Source organism: Bacillus rossius, chromosome 8, assembly GCF_032445375.1.
Source record: "Bacillus rossius redtenbacheri isolate Brsri chromosome 8, Brsri_v3, whole genome shotgun sequence".
In the NCBI taxonomy this organism is placed as follows: Eukaryota; Metazoa; Arthropoda; class Insecta; order Phasmatodea; family Bacillidae; genus Bacillus; species Bacillus rossius.
This window is the reverse complement of record NC_086336.1, coordinates 45130275-45155788: the sequence shown is the minus strand read 5'-3', so window position 1 is coordinate 45155788 and position 25514 is coordinate 45130275. Positions and strand designations below refer to the sequence as shown.

The 25514-nt window shown below is 39.2% G+C and overlaps 1 protein-coding gene across 1 annotated transcript; it reads left to right on the top strand.

Moving 5' to 3' along the window:
* The first annotated feature begins 1954 nt into the window (after positions 1-1954).
* On the top strand, positions 1955-16779 carry LOC134534838 (ninjurin-A-like). Its single transcript, XM_063373464.1, has 4 exons — positions 1955-2169; positions 3567-3717; positions 6596-6775; positions 14407-16779. The coding sequence occupies exons 2-4, from the start codon at positions 3583-3585 to the stop codon at positions 14632-14634; spliced, it is 543 nt and encodes a 180-aa protein (XP_063229534.1). The 5' UTR covers positions 1955-2169; positions 3567-3582; the 3' UTR covers positions 14635-16779.
* The last annotated feature ends 8735 nt before the right edge of the window (positions 16780-25514 follow it).

Here is a 25514-nt window from a genome sequence, read left to right as displayed (position 1 = left end):
GGACTGAAAAATTTGTGGATTCAATGGACTCCCCCCAGAATAGACTTCGCAGTCCTCTATATACTCGGGGCAATGCCCGCTGCTCATTGGCTGCTGACTTGAGAGACGTGTCAACTAGGTAGCCTGTGACTGAATACTTCTTTGACTGTAGGTATCTCACTGATTCAGAGTCCTCCAGGCAAACCGCGAATTTCTCGTATCCACGCATCTATAAGTATAGACATCCAGAATTCGGGTTATATGCTTTTGAACATTAAGATTATATTTTCATTGGCTTGTGGGTACTTAAAAATGCCGAAAAGGACAAAAATTCAGTAAAAAGATAGCAAATTTTAAATGATACAACCATGCACATTCCGGACAGAAAGTAAAAATGTGGCAACTAGCCGTAGAAAAAAAAATACATGGTAGTTTTAATCTAGTACCAGAAAATAACAGCGAAATGTTTTCCATTCTGTTTCTATAAATGTCTCTAAAATAAAATAATACCATCTACTTAGTATAATTCTTAACACCACTGACTGACATACAATGCACAGCCTAGAAGTATGTAATTTGGAATGTGTAGGTATTCCTTTAGTGCCATAGGGGAACACAAAAATGGAGGGGGGGGGGAGTAATTTGGAAATTCTATCCCTAAAGGGGTGAAAAGAGGTAGTACAATTTTTAACATAGTTAATTATATCTCCAAATAATCAAGGAAACAAAATATATTGGGTACTAAGAATAAGTATACGAAAACAACTTACCACAGTTTTATCATTTTGTGAATTTTAACTCCTAAGTAGTGAAAAAGGGGTAAATAAAGTTTCAGTATAATTAATTATATCTCCGAATCTAATCAAGCATAAGAAAATATATTTGGTAATAATAATAATAATAATAATACAAATAGGTACAAGTGTATAATTAATTATATCTCTGAAGCTAATGGAGCATAATAAGAGACTTTTAGGTACCAAGAATAAGCATACGAAAAGTACCAATTACTATTATGCGAAATTTAACCCGAATAGAGGATAAATATGGTTTTAATATAATTAATTATCTCAGAATCTAATCAAGTATAAGAAAATATATTGGGTACCAAGAATAAGCACATGAATACTACCAACTACAATTTAACTATTTTGCGAAATTCATCCCCCCAAAGGGTTTAAAAAGGGGAAATATTGTTTTAAAATAAATATTTATATCTTAGAACCTAATCAAGTACAACAAAACATTTATATAAAAAATTTTTTTTTACCTTTTTGTGATATCAACCCCTAAGGAGTGAAAAAGGGGCGAATAAGTTATTCAAAATAATCTAATACCTATAAAAACGTATCGTGACTGACTGACAGACAACGCACAGCTTAAACCTGTGGGTCGTGAAGCATGAAATTTTGCACAGGAGCCCCTTATATAATGTAGGTGAACACCAAGAGAGGATTTTTGAAAATCCATCCCCTAAGTTGGTTAAATAGCGGATGAAAGTTTATATGGAAGTTCTTCATTTTTAGAAGTTAGAAATATGGAATTTTGTGTTCAATCTTCTGTTTATATATAAAAAAAGTCAGTTTGTACCAGCATTTTTTGGTAATTCATAAAAAAGAAAATAAGGATCAAACACTTTCCCATCGGACACACGACTAGTGTTTGTTTGTGTGTGTGTATGTGTGTGTATGTATGCAATTTTTCACATCGACACGGGAATCTCCAAAAAAGTGTCTAACTTCTTCCTTTGCATGAAGTTACGGGAGTTTGCTGAACGGCTGGGCCAGCGATAAAAATTTTTAGGGAGAGTTGGGCTTTGCGGACGGTAGGGGTTAGGAGAAGGAATTGTAAAAGGGGGTGGAGGGGGGGAGGGAGGCAGGCATCAGGATGTTGAAGTTTTTCCGTCCCGGAAGCAGTTGCGTCACCCTCGCCTATCGTCTTCCTCGCGTTGCGGTTTCCCGCGGGGACCGGGACCACAAGTGACCATATCGGCCGAGCGCCTCGCGGTCCCTGCCACAGCTGCTATCTCCTGCCGCCGCAACGCGCGCGGGGGCCTGCTTATCGCGGAGCAGCGCCGGGGCACCAGGGGACCCCGCCAGCCGGGTGGGTGACCGTCAAACCGACCGAAACTCGCGTCCTTTGCTTCGCGCGAAAAAGGACACGAGCGCTCATCAGCAGACCGGAACAAAGGTACGTCCGCGCTGGGGACCGTTTCCCTGACGGCAGTCGGCGGCCGTCCGCGAGAGAAGCCGTCGCCCTGTTCTGGCGTCCGCAGCTGTCTTGGCCGTGCACCTGAAATAAAACCCAACCAATCGGCGAAACAAGTTTTAACACACAGCTGGTCTGGAAAATTTTTCGCCTAACGTACATGGCCCCCCACCTACTGGTAGAGACCGTAAAAAAAAAAAAAATTAATCGCGAGTTAATTTCGCGATAGGCCAAAATCCAAAACTAGTTCTTCGCCTTCTGTTTATCTGGAGGAGTCCGAGCCACTGGAAACAAAAGAAGGTGTCGGATCTCAAGCATCCCAGTTAACAGGTGTCACGAGTCGGTAGCAAATGAGCAGGTTTTTTTTTTTAAATTTTCACCTGAAGTACGTAGAGGATCGTGGAGTCTGTCATATATAGGCAGAGACCCGGTTAATTTCGCGGCTTCGTCGGGATTTTTGGGAAGAATAATTTCAAGCGTGCTTTCCCATTCGGTTGATTTGTTTACGAGAACAATTTTTTTTACCCCTTGTTGATTGGCTCCAACCTGATTCCGCTCACTTTCTCTCCTGGCCGGGCATCGCTGGGTCGCGGGTCGTGTAGAGGGGCGTGTCCGAATAACTATGCGGTCCGAACACGAGCAGATTGCAAGAGTGTGTGGAGGTTTTTTGCATTCTAACTTTGCGACTTGACGAACTGCGCGTAGTTTCCCGCACGTACGCCCAGACAGTGGCGTAGAGCCAGGATTTGTGTATGGGGGGGGTGTTAAGAAGCATGGGCCTCCACCCCCCCGTAATAAAGCGGGAGGTCCGGAAAAATTTAGATTTTAAGGTGTAAAATAGTGCTATTTTAGCAGTTTTCGGTACTTAAATTTAAATATTGTAATGGTAAAAATTTTATTAATTTTAATATGAAATTTGTTTGAGTGATGAATAGACACATAGACATAGCAAGTTGAACATTGGTGTTACTTCTAGTGAAGTGGTTACCAGAAAACTCGGGGACAAGACAACTTTTATTGGTATTTTCAAAAACAATAACTTTTATCATGGAGTAAATCTGTAAAACAGAATGTCACATCAAAACGTGAACGTTCAATCAAAAAAAAAAAATTTCTTGCAGAGAACACGCCAAAGACATGTGCTAATTTTTGTGCGTGCGGGTATTAGGCAATGTGCATGTGGGGTTTGAAAATCGTACTTGTGGTGGTGGTGCTAAGAAATTAATTGAAGATTTGGTGATAAAGGAGGGGGGGGTTGTACCCCTAATCCCCCCCCCCCTGGCTGCTCCCTTGCACCTGGAGGTCGCTGAAGTCGCGGGTTGTTCCCGGCTCGACGCCAACCGGGGGTCTCGCATCTCCCTCCGCACCACTTGTTCCAGGACCCGGCGCGCGCCAATGGTGACCATCACCTCCAGCAGCGTGGACGTGACGTCGGCGGTCCGGGTCGACCCCGCGGCGTCGCCCAAGGACGAGCCGGCGGACCGGGCCGACGACGAGGTCACCATCGTGGACGTCGAGGACACGACAGAGGTGCGCGCGCGCGCGCGGCGTCCTTCTCTCTTCCCGTCAGCCCTGCGGCGGCTTCGCGTCCCGCCGGCTCTCATTCAACACGTCTTTTTCCCCCCGCTGTCATTCCGATGAACAACCATTCATTACAATCTTTTTTTTTTTAGCATGTCAAGGCATAAATCGTGACTTGAAGTAAGCTTTTGGACATACGCCATTGCCTAGCACATGTATGTCCGTAGAAGAAAACTACAAAAAAAAAAAAGAAACACAAATTAAGCAAAAAAAAAAAATTGCCGTTGTCAGGATTTAACGCCACACAATACTCCACAACAGGAATATGGTCAACAAACAAAGAAAAATGGACTAAAAGAACGAAAAAAAAAAAAACCACAAAATGATGACAGCACAAAAATACCGTACCCAAAAATTTCAGCACAACAGTTGAAACGAAATCATATCTCCCAGAAATACTACACTGATTTTTTTTTTTTTTTGCTTTTACAATGAAAGTCGTTGGCAAACTGAGTAAAAAATACGAGTCATATAGCTTTGAAACAAATTTAAAAATTATACTCTTGTATTTTTATGTTATTCTGGCGGGTGTCGGCGGACATCTTGGATTTAAAATACTCTGCTATCGGTCGCCATCTTGCTGTAGGGGAGCTGTTTCACGTGTGAAGGTTGAGAAGGGCCTTAGTCGTCAGGCTGAACGATCAGTTAAGGCAGACAGGATAGCAAAGCACGCTACAAGCCTCTGGGGAAGCTGTGGTACTGGTTTCGTGCGAAAATGAGGTTTTGTCACGAATTTTTTCCATTCTCCAGTCAAGGTCTATTTCCGTAAGTTTTAACACAATACCTCCCTTGCTTTCGCTGCGTTATACCACAAACGTTCTCAACAAATGTTCACTAAGTGTGATATGTGTAATGAGTAAGAGGTCACGAAAGTGATACTAATTGCGAAACAATATATGACTTTTTACTCTCATTGAATGAAACTTAGTGGATATCTGTTTTGAAAATATTTTTGACATAACAAAAATGCAAAAAAGGTATCGTTTAAATCTTCGCATATAAGCAATAAATAACTAATGGTAAATGAAATAAAAATCAGCATCGCGTGTGAAACCCAGCCTTAATGGTGTTGTTCCCTATATTCTTTTTCTTCTTTAATTTCCAGGTTTTGCTTATGATTTAAACATATCATAAAATTGTTTACAAATGTACATATAATTTTAATTAGGGCTTGTTTAATAGTTTTGAAGATTTTAAAGACCAATTTGTATTAAAATCCTGGCATGATACATGATCATGTGACGTTAGTATGTAGACGTTCTCGCATAACTATTTAATTTTGGTATATAACGCATAAATCAATCCAAATTTTATTTCCTCAAAACACTAGAAACTGTAGTTATTCAGGGTGATTGTATAACCTAATTTGTATTTGTTTATGTATGCTACCCTAAAATTAAGAATTTTTACGCCAAAAACTACATACAAACGGCTAACTCAAAACTGTATACCCGCATGATTACATGTAGGTAAATCTTCATAATTAATTCTAATAAGTGGAAATATAGTTCCGAATCAGCGAAATGTGAATGAGAATTTTTTGAAACTGCTCCACTTGGATCTGTGGTTTCCTATACAGTTTATATTTGTGTAACGGAACGTCACTGTATCATAAGTGGATTTTACTAATTTCCCCGTGAGTTCCACTGAGTTTGTATCGCGAAATGAATTCTCGATTTTTTTTTTCGGTCTCTAGTAGTTAAAGCAGCACAAAGGTATAGTTATTTGAATTTTAGCACATTCTTGAATGAAACCGCGGATTTTTACGGCCTGTACCTATGTATATTTCACAAAAAAAAAATTGGGAAAGAGCCACTCTTTCGCGCTGCAAGCGAGAAAAAAACAACATAGGCCTATATCAAACAGATTGTGACCTTGAACCAACACATTAAAACACTTACAGTTGACACTGTTAAAATTTAAAACTGCATCATTATTTTATGTATATAGATGTATTGATTGCGAGAAGTAATGAATAAACTTCTTTTTTTTTAGGCAAACAAACCAGTGTTACCCACATATATTGAAGGTGTGGCATACTAGAAATTTTGCATCTTATAGTAATTTGTATAGAAAATTATTTTGTATTAAATGTTTTTCGCACAGTTTTAATTTCTGTTACTAAGCAATTAGTCGTCAAGTAGTTAAATAAACATTATGAACCTAACACGTTGTAATTAACTCCTCTTCGCCCGTCAGAGTATTTTTTTTGACGTGACAACGTCTAATAAATCGATGAACGCCGGCTGCACGCACGAAAAAGGATGACTCATTGTGTCGTTACGCACATTGTCCCGTTACGCTTTGTCACGTTACGCTCATTGTACGCTTGCGCCGCATCTATCTCTCTTCCACTCGATTGGAACAACCATCGATTTGACTTTTTCGAGCCACATTAAACTTGATACACTCCCATTCGTTTTCTACTTTTCCTATCATCGTCCTATCCTTAACAGAATAACACAGATTGGAAGAAGTTAGATAGCAAACATGTATAAAAGTTATAGTTAAAATAATCTGTTTGTTAAAGTAATAAACATACTTGAATTAATGAGTGCAAACAAAAGTAAATTTATCAATTAAATTGTAGATTTCATTTCACTCCTTCTTTGTATCCATACAAAATAGTGATAATTCAATAAAAATGATTCAATTTTATTCATAAAAGTATGCAATCATTTCATCGATGTTTTGTTATACGTTAAACTATCGTCCGTAAACCGACTTTGCAGACAACAAATTTTCGGCTGGTAGTTATGATGCAGGGCAGTTCCCAGTGTCAGTGCCGCTCTCATGCATCTCCTCCCGTGTGGTCCGTGCCCCGCAGGGTACGAGGAACAAGAAGTACGCCTCGTACGCGGCCAAGAAGACGGTGGCGCAAGGCATGATGGACATAGCGCTGATCACGTCCAACGCCAACCAGCTGCGCTACCTGGTGGAGTACGGCCGCAAGACGGCCGGCTTCTACTTCGCCGTCACCTTCATCGTCATCAGCCTCATGCTGCAGGTGTGTGCTTCTTTCTCTTTCGGGGACGCACCACAACGCCGAAAACCATAACGCCGAATGCCAAATTGACTACAACGCAGACAGCTAGAAAACTGCTGTGTACCGCAACGCCGAATTACCACAACGCCGAAATACATTAACGCCGATAAATGTCATTGCAGGACTGCCACAAAGGTTAGGTTAGGTTAGGTTAGGTTGGGTTAGGCTAGACTAGGTTAGGCTAGCCTAGGTTAGGTTAGGTTGTGGTATTTTGGCGTTAAGATACATTTAAGAAACACACACAAATTCATTCAGTTTTTCATTTTGTTCCTACCTCCCCGCAGCAACATTTTTTCGGCGTTACTGTATTTCGGCGTTGTGGTACACAGCAGTTTTCTAGCTGTCGGCGTTGCGGTCAATTGGGCATTCGGCGTTATGGTATTCGGCGTTATCGTACGTTTGGCGTTGTGGTATTTCGGCGTTGTGGTAACGACCCCTCTCTCTCTTCCCCCTCCCTTCCCACCGTCGGCGAGGTCCATATCACGGGCGCCCATGCCCGTGCCTCTAGCTCTCAGAGAAAAGGCGAAAAAAAAAAAAAAAAAAAAATGTAGTGTAGTCAGGTGTTTTTCTTTCATCAAGAAAATGATTTTAAAATTCGGTATTACATAGACGCCGTTCAACATTAAAAAAAAAAAAATGGTTGTCTGTAAAGTCGGTTTACGGACGATAGTTTAACGTGACAACGTCTTAACAAAACATTGATGAAATTATTGCATACTTTTATGAATAAAATTGAATCATTTTTTATTGAATTATCACTATTTTGTATGGATACAAAGAAGGAGTGAAATGAAATCTACAATTTAATTGATAAATTTACATTTATTTGCACTCATTAATTCAAATATGTTTATTACTTTAACGAAGAGATTATTTTAACTATAACTTTTATACATGTTTGCTATTTAACTTCTTACAATCTGTGTTATTCTGTTAAGGATAGGACGATGATAGGAAAAGTAGGAAACGAATGGGAGTGTTTCAAGTTTAATGTGCCTCGAAAAAGTCAAATCGATGGTTGTTCCAATCGAGTGGAAGAGAGATAGATGCGGCTCAAGCGTACAATGAGCGTAACGGGATACGGCGTAACGGGACAATGTGCGTAACGGGACACCTTTTCGTGCGTGCCACCGGCGTTCATCGATTTATTAGACGTTGTCACGTCAAAAAATCTTTTTATATAGCGGTTTTTACATATATGCTTTATTTTTTGACACGTAATTCCAACAGGAAATCTCAGGTCGGTGTCACTTCTGTTCGGCAAGACGAAATGAAATTTACAGTTTGCTAAAATTACAGTTTGCTTTATTTTTTCCTTCACATAAATATAGTGTCGACTAACCTATGCATAATAATTTTTTTCTTTCTTTTTTTTTAATGTATAAAGTATTTGCTCATTTGTTTGTGTTTGCTAGATATTCACTGGTTTCCAATGAAGTAGTTAAAATAACGTGTTATTCTTTTTTTGTTATTGAGTATGAGAACCATGGCCTAGTATTATTTTAGTAACAGGACAAATTTTTTATGAGGGTCGGAACTGGAAGTTTTTTTATGACTACTTACAAGTCGCCTTTCGTCTTCCAAAATATTAAAAACACTCCACACACCCAGGTCTCTTCCCCCCCCCCTTTTTTTACAAACTGTAATATTGGCGCCCTTAGGCCCTACACTGTTCAAAATTTCCACCCTAAATTTTCATAGAACACTGATCACAAATTAACCAGGGATCTTCGTAAATTTAGGTTTTTTCCCCCCGTAAAACAAAACATTCAACAACTGGTTAAGTCCACAACAAGAACACTCTTCTTTTGTTCAGTTTTCACGTATGTTTAGAACGAGTCGTAAAACTCGGGAGTATTCATAGGAAGATTTCTTTTATTCGAAATCACGAAGCACTCGTCGTTTATTTGAGTTAAATTCTCCGTTGTAACGTCCATAAATTTACTGTTATTTCTAACTGTGTGGAGACGCGGCAACCTCGCTTGTAAGCCTATGAACCTCGCGGGTCCAAATATGTACAGGCTAGAGCTGATGATGCTATTTTTTTCCCGAAAAAAAAAAGACTCGGTATAGTTCGTAGGGGCACGAATTGTTTTTGCGGATAAATCTGACCGCTCATTAGACTTCAAAAAGTGATGCCCGCGCTAGGATATTGTTTCCTTTCCTTGTGATTGGTGGTCATTGCGTTATGTGGCCTAGCCACTTAGGACGACATATACCCGAACGAAACTCTCCCAGAAAGAAACAAAGATGATGCTACAATGTTTTAACTTTAAGCTCGTCTTGGAATCTTTTCGCGAAATATGCATGCCCCTACAGATGGCCTCGAAATATTTTCGCCCTAATTATCCAAAAACTAAAACTTTTTGTTTGACTTATTACATTAAGGTAACTTACCAGACGTTAAACTATCTGTTTTCACGTGTGGTTAATAGATACATGTTTGCCTATATAGTCCCATTTCCGACGTATTTCGCCACAAATGTTACCCGGAACTAACTTAAAAATATTATAATAAAATATAGCATATTAGGTCTTGCCTTAAGGGCGTATGTCCCGTTTCAGGTCATTATTTTATACTTACGTTCCAAGCGGTTAAACTGTGACTTTAAGATTGGCTAAATTTTCACACAATGAAAAAAAATATATACATCGCTAATTTTTGCTTAATTACCTGGCAAAGTTGCATTGTTAAAGTTATTGTACAGTATGGATAAGGAGAATGAAATGGAATATAAAACTAATACAATTTTACTGGCTGATATGAAATATGGTCTAATTTATTTCAGTAAAAAAAATTAACATTTCATGGCCTTTTAAAATCATCAGGTTTTTTTTATTTATATTTTTAAAAGGATGATGAAAATAAAATTTTTTTTGTAAAATATTTTAAACAACACATCGCAGTAGCCCCCAGCATTGCTTTAATCCCCAATTATTTATTTATTTATTTGTTTATTACATTTGGTTATCCTTGTCCATATTTAAAAAAAATGTTAACAAATTTAACTTTGCCAGCTAACGTTATTTTCATTTTAATTGAAGTCAAACTCAAAATCTTAGCAATTTTAACGTAAAGATTTTAACGTAAAAAAATGACCTGGACCAGGCCAGTAGAGGGCAGTGAAGCATATTAAATAAAAACCTGAATTAACTTCAATATTTGATGCCAGAGGTAACTTAAAACCAACATCTAATTTGTTTTATACGAGCCAACAGAAAAAAAATTAACGAAAAGATAACACAAGTGAAAGAAACCTACAGACCAATAAAAACATCGAAACAGAGATACCAGGTGTCAATTAGCCGTTTATTAATAGCAAAAACGCGCATACAATCACAATGAACACAGGAACAGTAACACAAAGAAAATCCGAACACACAGGATTAAATGAAAATAAACGACGAAGGGAGGCGGCAGAGAAGAAGCACCAGACGTAGAACGTAACTGCACCAAATCGAAGTAAAATCTAAGACCTTGGCGGGGAATAGAAGTCGGTTAGCACCTGGAGATTGTGAAGAGTTTAAATACGTATATATTTACCGCGCCGCTAATGGCTTGCAAACAGGAACACTTGTGATGCAACAGTTAATTGTGCAGGCACACGAACCTTAAACCCGTTTGCAATACTACTTCGCACTAACCAGTGCTAACAGTTTTTCTTCATCTCTGACGGTCAGGAAATGGTTACACTGTCGCAAACTTAAACTTCTTAACGGATATTTATTTTGGAGAATATAAGCTTAATTAGCTTATTTGTTACTACATCCTTGCTATTCACAAACACTTATGAAATATGTCTCTATTATGTAGATTTCTCATAAACAATAATATTTATATTTAATTTAATATTAATGTTTTTAGTTGTATAGTCATTTTTTCTCTCTTCTCTCTCTGGGAAATTCTCATCTTTGGTGACAGGACTATTAAACAATCAGTATGCCTATGTACTTTTCACACAAAAATCGGAACTCTCATTAGATTTCAATAATGTATGCCTACGCCAGTGGTTTCTTCCTTGTGATTTTGTGACCGTCTGCGAGAGAAAAAAATTGCTTTATTTGACCCGGGCCATTCAGGACGCATTTGCTACCACACTGGATGGCTGTGATTCGTGTACCAACGGTGGACGCGTTACTGTAAGAAACTCAACCAAACATGAAACACAGACGATGCTATAGTTTTTGACGTGACGACGTCTAATAAATCGATGAACGCCGGCTGCACTCACGAAAAAGTGTCCCGTTACGCACATTGTCCCGTTACGCTGTGTCCCGTTACGATCATTGTACGCTTGCGCCGCATCTATCTCTCTTCCACTCGATTGGAACAACCATCGATTTGACTTTTTCGAGGCACATTAAACTTGAAACACTCCCATACTTTCCTATCATCGTCCTATCCTTAACAGAATAACACAGATTGGAAGAAGTTAAATAGCAAACATGTATAAAAGTTATAGTTAAAATATCCTCTTCGTTAAAGTAATAAACATATTTGAATTAATGAGTGCAAATAAAAGTAAATTTATCAATTAAATTGTAGATATAATTTCACTCCTTCTTTTTATTCGTACAAAATAGTGATAATTCAATAAAAATGATTAAATTGTATTCATAAAAGTATGCAATCATTTCATCAATGTTTTGTTATGACGTTGTCACGTTAAACTATCGTCCGTAAACTGACTTTACAGACAACAAATTTGTTTATTCTCAAATAGTCTAAATGTTTTTCCTGGAAAAAATCCATGTCCCTAACAATCAATATGGTTTACTCTGTCCTGCGGGTTGAATGGTCTCAACCAAGAATATAGAATAGGAAGTAAATACCGGAAGATAGGCAATACCAACCTATTATGATAATACAGTGCACTCCTTCTATCACACTCTGGACTCGAGGATCAAGAGAAGAATGCATGTCGTAGAGAACTGATACCAGAAAATATACATGGAGAACAAGCAAATTTAGTTATGGTTGTTGTCGCCATGTGCGGCTCGAAAAGGAAAGGCGGGTAGGGGCGATAGCCCATAGAAACCCGAATTTTGGCTATTTTCATTTCTGTAGTCTAGGATATATGAAGGCTGTTTTTTTAACCTCCGATGGGCTATAAGAAAAAATACAAATTTACATAACGTAATAATTTTACTGCCAAAATTATGGCAGGGTCTTGCCTATTTTTCCTACATAATCGCCAAAACGGTTGAGGTATCGTAACACAAGCTTCTCGATGCCTTCTTCGAAAATTTTAGCCGCCAGTGAATAGAGATACACGGCTAGCGCCTGGATCTCCCTCTTCCTAACGACGCCGCTGTGAGGCGGGTGGACTAATCGCGCGGCGCACTGCCTCCCAGGTCAAGACGTATCACAATAGATGCGAATAGTAGGGCACAATGCTCCGCGTGACTAGTCCACCCGCCTCACAGCGGCGTCGTGAGGGAAAATAAGATCCAGGCGTTAGCCCTATGTTTCTCCTCATTGGCGGCGTGGAGCTTGTGTTACGATATAACTCATGCCTTGACCGTTTTGGCATTTATTTACAAAAAAATAAGTAAGACCCTTCTGTACTTTAGGCAATAAAATAATTATTTTACGTAAATTTGTATTTTTATAGCCCATCGGAAGTTGAAAAAAAAAATCAGTCCTCGTATATTTTTCTCTTGCTTCATGAGTCTAGGAGGTCATAGGAGAAGTGCACTGAATTACAATAGTAGGTTGGGATTGCCTATCTTCGGTATCTACTTCCTTCTCTATCTTCTTCATAGGACAGAGAAGGCTATGGATCCGAATAATACCGATTGTTCAATAGCTTGGTCCTGGTTACCAAATAGGTATAATATTACCTAAGAAGGGTAAAAGAGAAGGAAAAGATATGCATATATTTACATAAATTGAAATATAAATATTATTGTCTATAATAAGTACCTAAATTGATAAACATGTATTTTGTAGCTGTGTGTAAACAGCAAAGAGTGTAAAAACGAATTAACTAATTGGAGGGTAAAATTGATAACATAATTATTTAAATCACGTGTAAAATTTTTATTCCATCCTAAGTTGTATGAAAGTACAAAAGTTCAGTATTCTAAGATTCTGAGTTTTGTAAATATTCCAAGGCCGATCTCTGATTTATCTTAGGTCTTGTTTCGGAACAGCAATTTTTTCTTTTTGGGACAGCGCCTGTAGAAAAGTTTTCCTGGATCCGCCCCTGGTTGACGCAAATTTTTGACTATATATATATATAAATATTTTTTAACAAAATATGGGCATAGACTGTGTCAAGACACGCCCACAAGTGTTTAACGTGGATAGGCTGGGTAATTGGGAAGTTCAAAACTAGACCGGGCAGAGTCTGGTTGTTCGGCGCCGGTGAGTGCTACCTTTTCGGAATTTTCACAGGCTGTTCCTTTTTCTGATCGTCCTCTCTTGCCATTACAAGGGTATAAATTCATCATATTCCTCAACATTGTAATTATATACACTATTCTTCGTAGCTTCGTCTACCAATAGTTGTACGTATTTTTTTTAACTCTTCAAACGTGTATATAGTAAACTATTTTCTGTACAAAAATGAATTTCATTTGATTGAAATATTTTAAAGCTTATGTCCAATATCTGCTCTCAAATTATATGAGTCACACTGAATTCAACGTTCGAGAAATGCCTATCACACGTAGTGATCTGTAAATATACAAAAAACTTTTTATAAGGACTCATGCCTCTTGAGTAAACACTTACCCAAAATACACATATATGCTTAACTCGAATACAGTGAGAAAATATTGTATTTTATATCGTTTAAAAATCTATTTTCGTTGCTATCCACTTTTAAAACTGGCATCCCAATTTATATATTAAAAAAAAAATGTGAGCGAATCTTTCAGTACTCGCCAGAGAGATGTAACATCTAATCTTTGAAACAAGCAAATTATCGTGTTCTCGTGTAGCAAATACACTTATAACCAAATACGAAACTCTGACAAGAAATTTATCGCAGAATTCTTTAAAACAATGCCGACCGTGATAAATATAATCAAACTGTGTTCTCAAGTTACATTTCTTGACGCGAATCTCACGTAATTTCTGCAAACCGACGCTATAATTCGTTGTCAGAGCAGCATTCCAATTTGCAGAGCGAAATTTTAAACTATATAATGAAACACCTTCGATTAAGTGAAAAAAGACATGGATAAAAATACTAAACCCCGGAATTGGACATAATTAACGACAAGGCATTTATTAAAATACTGCCCATCTTGATAAAATTCATTAAACAGTCATCCGCCACAGATATGGAAGCACCGTAATTGAATCAGGAATTTGCAAAAGGTACCAAGTCCACTTTTTGAGCAAATTCATGTTATACGAGATTCCGAATCTCCAAAGTTTTCTCTTTGCTGTCAGCAAGAAAAGTAACCAAGTCCTGTATAAGAAATACGATATACGGACTAGTAAATATATGTGGAACTTGCAAAAGGTCAACAATAATATGTTTTCTGTTGTTTCCCAACAATCTACTTACTTGGACTTGGTAGGCCTACCTTTTGCCAATTCCTGATTCAATTAGTTTTTTTGTTCTCCCGTCCCGCAGGTGGCCGTGGGCATCTCGCTCATCTTCAAGGGCAAGCTGGACCTGAAAGGAGAGGCGAAGATGTCGCACGCCAACAAGATCAACAACTACGTGGTGGTGGGCGTGTTCCTGGTCACCATCATCAACGTCTTCGTGGCGGCGTTCAGCGTGCCGGGCGAGTCGACGCAGGTCGTGGTGGCGGCCGTGTCGTCTCCGCCCGCGCCCGGCGCCGCCAACGTGGCGAACTGATGTTCCGCGGGGCCCGCAGCAGAACATCGCGTCATCGCTGCAGCCGAGCGCGTCTCCCGCTCGAGACGGGAACAAGAGGCGCAGTGATGAACTGATGTTCCGCGGGGCCCGCAGCAGAACATCGCGTCATCGCTGCAGCCGAGCGCGTCTCCCGCTCGAGACGGGAACAAGAGGCGCAGTGACGAACTGAAGTCCCGCGGGGCCCGCAGCTGAACATCGCGTCATTGCTGCAGCCGAGCGCGTCTCCCGCTCGAGACGGGAACAAGAGGCGCAGTGACGAACTGATGTTCCGCGGGGCCCGCAGCAGAACATCGCGTCATCGCTGCAGCCGAGCGCGTCTCCCGCTCGAGACGGGAACAAGAGGCGCAGTGACGAACTGAAGTCCCGCGGGGCCCGCAGCTGAACATCGCGTCATTGCTGCAGCCGAGCGCGTCTCCCGCTCGAGACGGGAACAAGAGGCGCAGTGACGAACTGATGTTCCGCGGGGCCCGCAGCAGAACATCGCGTCATCGCTGCAGCCGAGCGCGTCTCCCGCTCGAGACGGGAACAAGAGGCGCAGTGACGAACTGATGTTCCGCGGGGCCCGCAGCAGAACATCGCGTCATCGCTGCAGCCGAGCGCGTCTCCCGCTCGAGACGGGAACAAGAGGCGCAGTGACGAACTGATGTTCCGCGGGGCCCGCAGCAGAACATCGCGTCATCGCTGCAGCCGAGCGCGTCTCCCGCTCGAGACGGGAACAAGAGGCGCAGTGACGAACTGATGTTCCGCGGGGCCCGCAGCAGAACATCGCGTCATCGCTGCAGCCGAGCGCGTCTCCCGCTCGAGACGGGAACAAGAGGCGCAGTGACGAACTGATGTTCCGCGGGGCCCGCAGCAGAACATCGCGTCATCGCTGCAGCCGAGCGCGTCTCCCGCTCGAGACGGGAACAAGAGGCGCAGTGGCGAACTGATGTTCCGCGGGGCCCGCAGCAGAACATCGCGTCATCGCTGCAGCCGAGCGCGTCTCCCGCTCGAGACGGGAACAAGAGGCGCAGTGACGAACTGAAGTCCCGCGGGGCCCTCAGCTGAACATCGCGTCATTGCTGCAGCCGAGCGCGTCTCCCGCTCGAGACGGGAACAAGAGGCGCAGTGGCGAACTGATGTTCCGCGGGGCCCGCAGCAGAACATCGCGTCATCGCTGCAGCCGAGCGCGTCTCCCGCTCGAGACGGGAACAAGAGGCGCAGTGACGAACTGAAGTCCCGCGGGGCCCGCAGCTGAACATCGCGTCATTGCTGCAGCCGAGCGCGTCTCCCGCTCGAGACGGGAACAAGAGGCGTAGTGGCGAACTGATGTTCCGCGGGGCCTGCAGCTGAACATCGCGTCATCGCTGCAGCCGAGCGCGTCTCCCGCTCGAGACGGGAACAAGAGGCGTAGTGCAAAAATAATAGTGACCTGACATAGGATTGTGACCTTATCATCAGCTGATGAACACTCTGAAAAGACATCATTATGAATACAGAAATGCATTTGAAGTCTAACCTGGGGTGTAATGAAATGGGAAAATAATGGTGGCACTAATTATTATTTTTTATCCTTACGAAAAACCGAAAACAGACAACTATGTAGTTATAAAATATTTCTTGCAATATTACATTCACACCACGAACACGACAGCCATCGATGTTTACAAGTTGGTTTTAATTTAACCGTTTGCACATAAATTTCTGTGTAAAATTCAATATTTATTTAAAAAAAATATGTATATGTTAAATTTTTTAAAAGATAATAATATTCTAGTAAACAAAAAGTAGTACCATTTTTCAACGTATCCTTCTACCACTGATATAAACAACTTCATGTATCTGACAGTGTTCGTAAACAAACATCACGCTAATCTTTGAAAGTGGCGGTAGATAAATGGTACTAATTTTGAGAAATGTCAAATCTGAGACAAGTTGAATGACATAGACTATACCATGGTCAGAGAGCCTATGATCTTTTGGACCTTATTGTACATGATCAGGGCTAGATTTTAAGGAATATTTTAACCTGCCCAACGGACAGGTGTAATCGAAAATTTGCCTGTCAGCCATCCAATTTGCCTGTCCGCTGTTTTACCCAAATAAAAAAAATTTCAAAGTCGCTGAAAAAGTGAGAAAAAAGGATTTTTGCTATATTTTGCACCTATTTTTATCACACACTTAACATCCTTATTTAATCATCATTTTCAGACGAGTCTCTGTCTGAGTCACTGCACGAATTACTTTGCTGATTCTCTCTTGAACATCTTCGATAAGGAGGCTGAAAGGGTCAACGTTTTCTCTGAACATTATGATACCAGAGATTTATTGCTGGTGCTGGATCAAACTCACTTTCAGAAGGTGACTGTATTTCAACACGCATGAGGGCAGACAGTGTATCATCATTTAGACAGTTTCGCCAGTCTGTCTTTATAGACTTCAGTCTTTACAGACTTGAGCAGCCCGTAACAAAAACTGATCCAGATGATTTTGAATGCGTTTCGCAGACTTTGCAAAACATTTGTTTTGTTTCTGTGTCGTAACGAAGCCAAAGAAACTCGGAACACCAAGACGTTAAAAAGGTACGGGACCGGGCGATTTTGTCATATTTAACATTATATTCTGACTTGTCCTCGTCCGTTTTTCTTTTCTGGTGGTTTTGAAGCACCAGTAATGAATTTCCACAATGTGTAATGCAGTTAATTAAATACTTAAACAATCGCCGTGACAAGATAAACTGTAAAAGATTACCGTGTCCTCTGTAAACAAGTAGGTAATGTTTATTATTTGATGCAACAGTTGACAGGCGAATTTTCAAGCAGTCGCAGTCACTGCGGCCACTGTCAGCTGCATCTGGAGTACGCCGTGAAATGTTAACCACGCGAAAACGCTTTTCTGTTAACAAACTATGTTAAAGTAGAGCAAGGAATTAGTAAAGTTGCGATTTATAAAGACTATAATTTTAAAATATTATATTTTGAAAGTATACAACGGTAAATTACGTAATTGTTGGCTGCACTGCAACGAAATTAATATTAAAACATGGCAACAAAAACAAACATCATCAGTGTGAGACGTTTTGCATCTCTAGCATACGAATACGTGAATCATGACGTGAATGTAAGATTTTAAGAATTATGATTCAGATTTCAGCACGGTTTGTACATAACCTACTTTTTTTCCCGCGGTGTACAATAGCCAGAGTCGTCCGTCACAAAAGAGCAGCCATTATTGTTTATTTATAGATATTGTCAAAGACGTTTTATTTGCGGTCACGGTCGCATAAATGTTATTAATCACCTCTGCTGTATTAGTGCGTGCGAATAACCTCGGCGTCACAAGTTGCACCTGTCCACCGGACAGTTGCCTTTTTTATTCTGCCTGCCCGGACGAGATTTTGCCTGTCCCGGGCAGGCGGACAGGCGCTAAAATCGAGCCCTGTACATGATTAAGTAATAATACTAATAATTTTTTATTTCCCTTTTTTTACACTTTGATAACAATATTCACTTAACTAGGAAATTTAGCACTCACAAAAGCAAGCTTGGTTGTGAGTGCATCTAGTCACTTCAAATTACATGCGGAATTTTGACAAATGTAAACGCGTATAAATGTATAATAACTGAGAAAGAAATATATACAATATAACCTAAGAAATGTTACATTAGTTTTATAAAGATTAAAGTTAAAAAGAGCAACTTATTAAAATTCAATATAATTTATAAACCAAAACGTATAAATCTAACATTGATACATGAATAAATGAAAATATAATTCACTGAAAATTGGTATTTAAAGTAAAGTACAAGTACAAAGTTACAGTCGACGGACACCGCTTCTCCTCGGTCGTTGTTGCCTCGAGTTCTTCCATTGGCGTGCTGAGAGAACTGTGGTGCGATAATCAGGGGCCGGAAAAAAATTTATTGGTGACTTCATTGACCTCCAGGATAGACTCCACAGCCCTCTGGGTACTCGGGCAAAAGACACCTGTCCATTGGCTCCTGGTGAGACGTCTCAACTTGGTTGCCCGTGATTTGATACTTCTGTAGGTGGAAGGTTCTTATTGGCCAAGAGTGTTTCTGGTAAGTTATGTACCAATAGCAGAAGCCGCTTGGAAGTATACATATTTGAATTATATTCGATATGAATCTGCAAATTTTCCGCTATCCAGCGATAATTTAAGTAAAGTTGATGGATAACATGCAAATATTTATAACATTACTGCCACCATCCATTTACAAGAACTATTTTTTATATAAATAATTACAAAACGTTTTTACCAACGTATTTTTTTTCACGTACAATAAGCATTGCTTAAGACATAATAAACAATTAGTAATATGTCGAATATCCTAAATGCAAGTTTTATTTAAATGCTTGTCACAATTTTGGAAATAAAATTTATTATAAATAGAATAACTTCATTTATTCCAACTACGTTCCTTTTTTATAATCTAACCATAACATTATTAACTGTTAACAAAGTGCTGATCAGCGCCCGTAACAACTAAAAGAAATAGTACACACGTAAAATTAAATAGTTGAACAACAAAAAACAAAATCAATTTTAGATTTGTGACTTATTTCGTTCTCATTATGAGCGGATTCTTTAAATATTAATATGCGTTTACGACTCAGCAAGAAACATGAAACACATGTTTATTATATCATGCGAAAGCAGGGCAATCGTAACTCAAGGTTTAAAGATAAACAATAAAAACATAGCATGACTATGTTTTCAAATATTTAAATTTTGATACGTATTATAAAATCTAATTTAAAGAATGTAATAAAATCAAAATACCTTTAGAATATTGTTTTGTGACCACAATAATCTACAAGTTTGCTCAATACCAATCGTTTTTGTGGCTGGCACCGATCCAAGTGAGAGGGGAGGGGTGATGGTGACAATTTACCCTCCCCCCTCGGTGAAGTTTGTACTGTTTACAGAAATATTCTCCACATTTTACATGTTTTAAAATCCCGAAGAAAAATTCCTATGTATAAAATATTTTGACCAAAATACGTATGCAGACAATGAAAACTTTCGAATTCAATTTATAACATATCGAAAAAATAATAATTTTTTAACAGTCAAAATTGTTTTATGTATTGCCAGTAGTATATAATAGTTCCTCCTGCTCCAGGAGTCAATAGTGTGGTGCCGGTGCCGATGTCCGTCATCTTGGATTGTGACGTCACGGCGGCCATCTTGGACGACCTTTGAGCTTTGGTCTTGATTTTCCAAATTTGCCCAAAATTATGCAAAATTTGCCCAAAAATCAACAAAATCCACAAAAATTTCATTTTTTGAAGAAAAAAATATTCCGCCAAAAAATCACAAAACATTTTCCCTATTTCAAGGGAAAATTTCCGTGCCGAGGGAAAATTTCCCATTTTAGTTCTCAAAAATGCCAACGGCTTGAAAAATCCTAAAAGCGACTTAAGAGTCCTAAAAGAAAGCCACTATAATCCGCTGAGGCCATGGTCTAGACGATTAGGATGCCATGACCAGCCATTTTGAATTATGATGTCACCATTGCAATTTTCGTTACTGCAGCCATCTCGAAAATCCGTATTTTGTATGCTAGAAAATCGAAATAATAAAAAATAAATTAATTCTAATTTAAATAAAAACATTCCGCCATCTTGAATTATGATGTAGGTAATAGCCAACATATTGAAAATAAGTCATTATTATCCAAAAAATTTAGGAAAGAATTAAAAATATAAAAAAAAAATTAATATAATTGTAATCAAATTTTAGTTAAAAATTGCAATCACACCATGAAGTTTTCAGTTCAAACCTAGTGAGGACAAAATAAAAATGGTGACAGATCCTTCCTCCACGGAAGTCACCGACAAACTGACCTTCAGCCACTAATGCCAAGGTATATATCTTGTTTTCGTCTGCTGGAGGCTGCCATCTTATTTTCGTCTGCTTGAGGCCACCATATTGTTATCGTCTGCTAGAGGATGCTACCATCATGATAGTTTAATTTGCACCCATTAGAGTGCAGTAATTATTTATTGACAGAGCACCCACCATATTTTTAAACCATCTTGGACGCCATCTTGGAAATCTGTATTTATTAAGCTAGAAATTCGGGAAATATTCCAAAATTCAACAAAAATCAGCAAATAATTAATTGATTGATTCGATCGATTATTGTGCCTGGTTCGATCCCTGGACGATGGAAAAATTAATTTTTGAATAAAACAATTTTATTCAATAATCTTAAAAATCTTAAAAGCAGCTTAGATTCCTAGACTACCAGCCTCACGTAAGCCGATGATGGCATATGGGCCGCCATATTGGAAATTCGTAACAATTAATCTAGAGAATCAGGAAAAATTCTAAAAATCATCAAAAATTACTTACTAAAATTTTATTGTCTTGATCGATTCCCATCCTTGGTTTGATTCTCGGTCAGTGATAAGAGTAACAAAAGCTTGAAATAAATTTTTAATTCTGTTTCCCAGTACCTTTTGTGAAGTTTATTAATCATTCTTTCTACCAAAAACGACTATATACAAGACACCTGTCCAACGAATTAAATATTCTGTCGCTTTGACTAGCGTGAAGGTATAATTTTTCGATGTATGTAATACATTCCAACCAATTCATATACAATTTTAGGCGTATAGGCCAAGTGTCTTCGGACCACATGGCCAGCTCATGTACAATGTAAGGCTTATTGATCCAATTCTCCGAACCTTCTTCGTCGATAACAAATATAACATATTTCAAGCAGTCAAGACAAAGTCGGCGAACTGTCAGACCTAAAGTATCGATAAAATCAATTACAAGCATTTATACCTACGGAACTTGAATTAAACTTACTAAAGGACCAAGAATCCCTGAAAAATATCTTATAAAGACCAAGAGATTTTTTACCAGTAAATAATCAAAGGAACTACAGATTTGACTACACACATTTAACAAAATTACACACATTCGATGAAAGAAAAGAACACACAATACAAAAAATACACGCAATGGACTCACAGTACACACACAGAACATGCAATTGACACACAGCACACACACAGAACATGCAATGGACACACAGCACACACACACGCACAATGAACACACATAGTACCTACACACATAGGAAATGCAATGGACACAGTACATACACAGGACACATAATGGACACACAGTACACACAATGGACACACAGTACACACACAGGACATGCAACGAACATATAATGCACACACCGAACATGCAATTAACACGCAATGCACACATTGAACAAGCAGTTACGAGAACTCAGTCTTAGTTAGAATTCAGATGTCGATAAATAAAACATTCCCTTTTAAATTGCAGAATATAATTTATTTTTCATTTTTATACACATGCAAGTAATACAAGTCATTATTGTTTGTAGTCAGATTCCTTCTGTTCTTTGAGTATGAAAGCTACTTCTTTGATGTGCGAATAGTTTCCCGCGAAGCATGTAGAAGTCTTAACCTGTCGATCAATATGTTAGGATCTTCCCTTCTGCTGCTATACTCTTCCTTGAATGTACTCTTCCCTTTTTACACCAGCCTCACAAGCACTTACATCATCGACCCAGTGATCAACATAAGATTTATCAGAATAATTTATTTATCACGACATTTCCATCGTTTATCTCAGGGCTTCATCGAAGTCTTCGATATTGCTAGCTTTAGGTGCTTCATCACAGTGTTTGGTCTTGACACCTGCTTTAGAGTCACTGTAGTCATCATCGTAGATATCAGCGTCTTCACCTGGATTACTGTAAGAATTCTAAATCATTGACATCGAAGTTTTTTCATTGTCTAAAAGCTTCCTTTTTACAAAGTATGGAGGATCTTCTTGAGGTGGGCTTAAATGCATTCTCACTTTTTACAGCGATGATACTTCCATTGGTTTCAGTCTTCTTTAAACCGTCAACATCCTTCAATTTAAGTTATTTGTCGAGATCAGGAGAGCTATAATCACGTTCAAGACAAGGAAAATTATTTACATAATTCACCACACTCTTGCTTAGTGGAGTGGCTTTATCCATGTCCTCTATCTCGTAAGTGAGCTTGTCTTTACAAGTTTTGATGTGTCTTTTTAAGCTATCAATTCGTGTAAACAACCTGCTAACCCATCACAGCTTATCATTTTGCGCAGCCGGTTTTTAACGCAAGTATTCTTCTCGTGAAGTCTAGCATTCATTCTCATAACAAATTTGTTGCTGCAGTCCTCCCGATTCAACCTCAGACAACGAATCGGGATCCATATTAGCTTCTGTGACTAATGGCAGATGCTTACTGATAGTGTTAAATTGAATCAATTAGTTAAATATAATTTTTAATATTTCATCAGCGAGAGTTAACTTACCTCATACAAGAAACTTGACTGCAAGTAATTCCTATTAGTTCCACCAGATGTCACCACGCGCCGTGTTGATGTAAATATTATTTTTTTTATGCGGGATGCGGGATGCTCACTAACGATTGCAAGAGTAGGATGACTTCGCTAGACATCAAGGAGAATGAAGGAAGTTCGTCTTGCATGATAGTGCTTCTCAGCTGTCTCAAGGCATATTATTTGACTAAGTAATGATTCTTTTTGTTTCAATTCCACCTGATAATACTATTGTAAGTGTTAATTTAGTAATAGAAATTCACTAACTAAAAGAAGCTCTGAATAATATTTCTTGTCTCAGTACAAACAATTACATGCAGGAATTGTTTTCTCAGGAATAACCAGAAACACTCGGAGAAAACCAACAGAAGAGCCGCCATGAATTACCAGAAGAACTTGGAGAAACCAACAAAATATTGGCAGGAATAATCAGGAGCACACGGAGCAAACCAAAACATGTGTTCCTAAATCAAGATCAGTGAACCACAAAAATAATGATATAAAATAGAAATATAATAAAAAATATCAAACGAACAATATTTTTATTAAAAATAATACAAAATAAAGTGATAAAAATAATAAAAACAAAAAAATACAAAAAACTTCCATCAGCTTGTGAACGTCTCCTTTGTTCAGCAAGGACAGAGTTCTAGCTCTAGCGAGGAGTGGCGTGAATAAGCGTCCCTATTCTGGATGTTTCGGGCGTCTGGTCGGCCCGGGATGACGCGACACGTCACAGCCGCTGTCGTCTCTCCGAGAAGGACTCCACGGGTATATAAGTGACGACGCCGGCATTGCGGGAGTTCATAGGGTTCGGATGGTTCTTAGAGTGTGGGAGAGAGTCTCCCCCTCGGGGAGTGATACTGGCGATACGCGTGATATCAGTGAGAGGTGAAGTGGGCAAGTGGCCCTTGCTGAGCGAACCGGGTGTATCGGGAGGCGATACCTGCGAGAAGGCCTGGCGCGCCATTCGGGTGCGACGAGTGATAGTTGGGGACTGTACTGCGGCGCGGTGTGGGTGAGTGTGCGAAGGAAGCGGACAGAGGCGGACAGAAGAGCGAGCCACTGTTGAGCCAAGCTGCAGTGGAAAATGTTAATGTTTCAATGACCAGTGTAAGACTAATTGTTGTGGACAGAAATCCTGTGTGCAGTAATAAAATTTATAGTGTAAACATTAGTAATAAATAAAAATGTACTAATTAATTGGGCTATCCCTTACGAACCCAGTAGTTCTCCCCACATAAGTAGTAACACTATGTTCATTACATTTATGCTGTATTAAATGTACTTTAATTGTCTACTCGCCCCACTCTATTTTATTTACCCAGTATACGCTTCACCATATGGTTAAAAGTGAATTTTTCCCAAAAGTGGACATAGTGTCTCTTGCCTCCGAGGTACAGGGATGTAAATCTAGTTGGGCCCTTTTTTATTTGTAGAAATCTTAGCTCCTAGTATACGTCATTTGGTAGGAGTAATTTCGTGAAACTGGAGGCGATGAACGGAAATGGGACACAAAGATGGCGGACCCACGTGTATCAATATAAATACGTATATAGTCACTTTCGTAAACATTTGGGTACTTACCAAGCGTATTGGTGTGTCAAATGAAACTTTATGACTGTGAAACTACCTCGGAATATATTTGGCAAACTAAAATAGTCATAGTAAAGAATAATCTAAACTTTTAAAATATATTTAGGGACAAAGTTCGAATTTCGTCCTGGAATTATTTTTATCTTTCTTTAATAACATTTTATTATCATGATATTGTATAGTTAGCACGTTAAATCAGCTCAATAAATTTAAGTTTAATTTGTAGTCATTACTTAAAGACTGATTTAAATCGTTTAGACAAAAATAAATTATAGTAACATATACTTAGTATTATAAGATGTGCGTTTTCAAATGTTTCAGGTTAATACATATTTTAGTACTGCCATAGAAATGTATCTTCTAACGTGCACGGAAACTTTGTAATATAAATTGTTTGATCAATTTCAACAAGATGGACAGTATTTTAATAAAATCCCTTGTCAAAAATCAGGTCCAAAGCCGGGGTGTTATCGGTGCCTTTTTTTTTTGATAGTTTGAAAATTACAGGTTGTTACGTGCTGCTCTGCTATCCGTGTTTGCTGGTGGCATAAGCATCGTTTGCGATCCTAGCGACGCGACGGGAGTGGAAATAATTTATTATGTATACGTGTGTGATTCCCATCCAGAATACTGGTATTTAAAAAAAAAAGGGAACATTTTATTGATCAGTTATTTTTTTTTATCACGTTTAGGCTTTATTTTAAATGTTTATAATATAAATTTCGAGTTTATTCGCAGCACGCGCGAACAGCACGTTTTGCCCGGTCGCCGAGGTCAGACAGATGCGTGCACATCGCTGGCGGGTACCGGAAAGACTTGTCTCTCTGAAGAGTCTGAAGAGCGCCGGGGCCCGCTGGCCCGCTGGCCCGCTGGCCCGCTGCGTCGCGACGCCTCT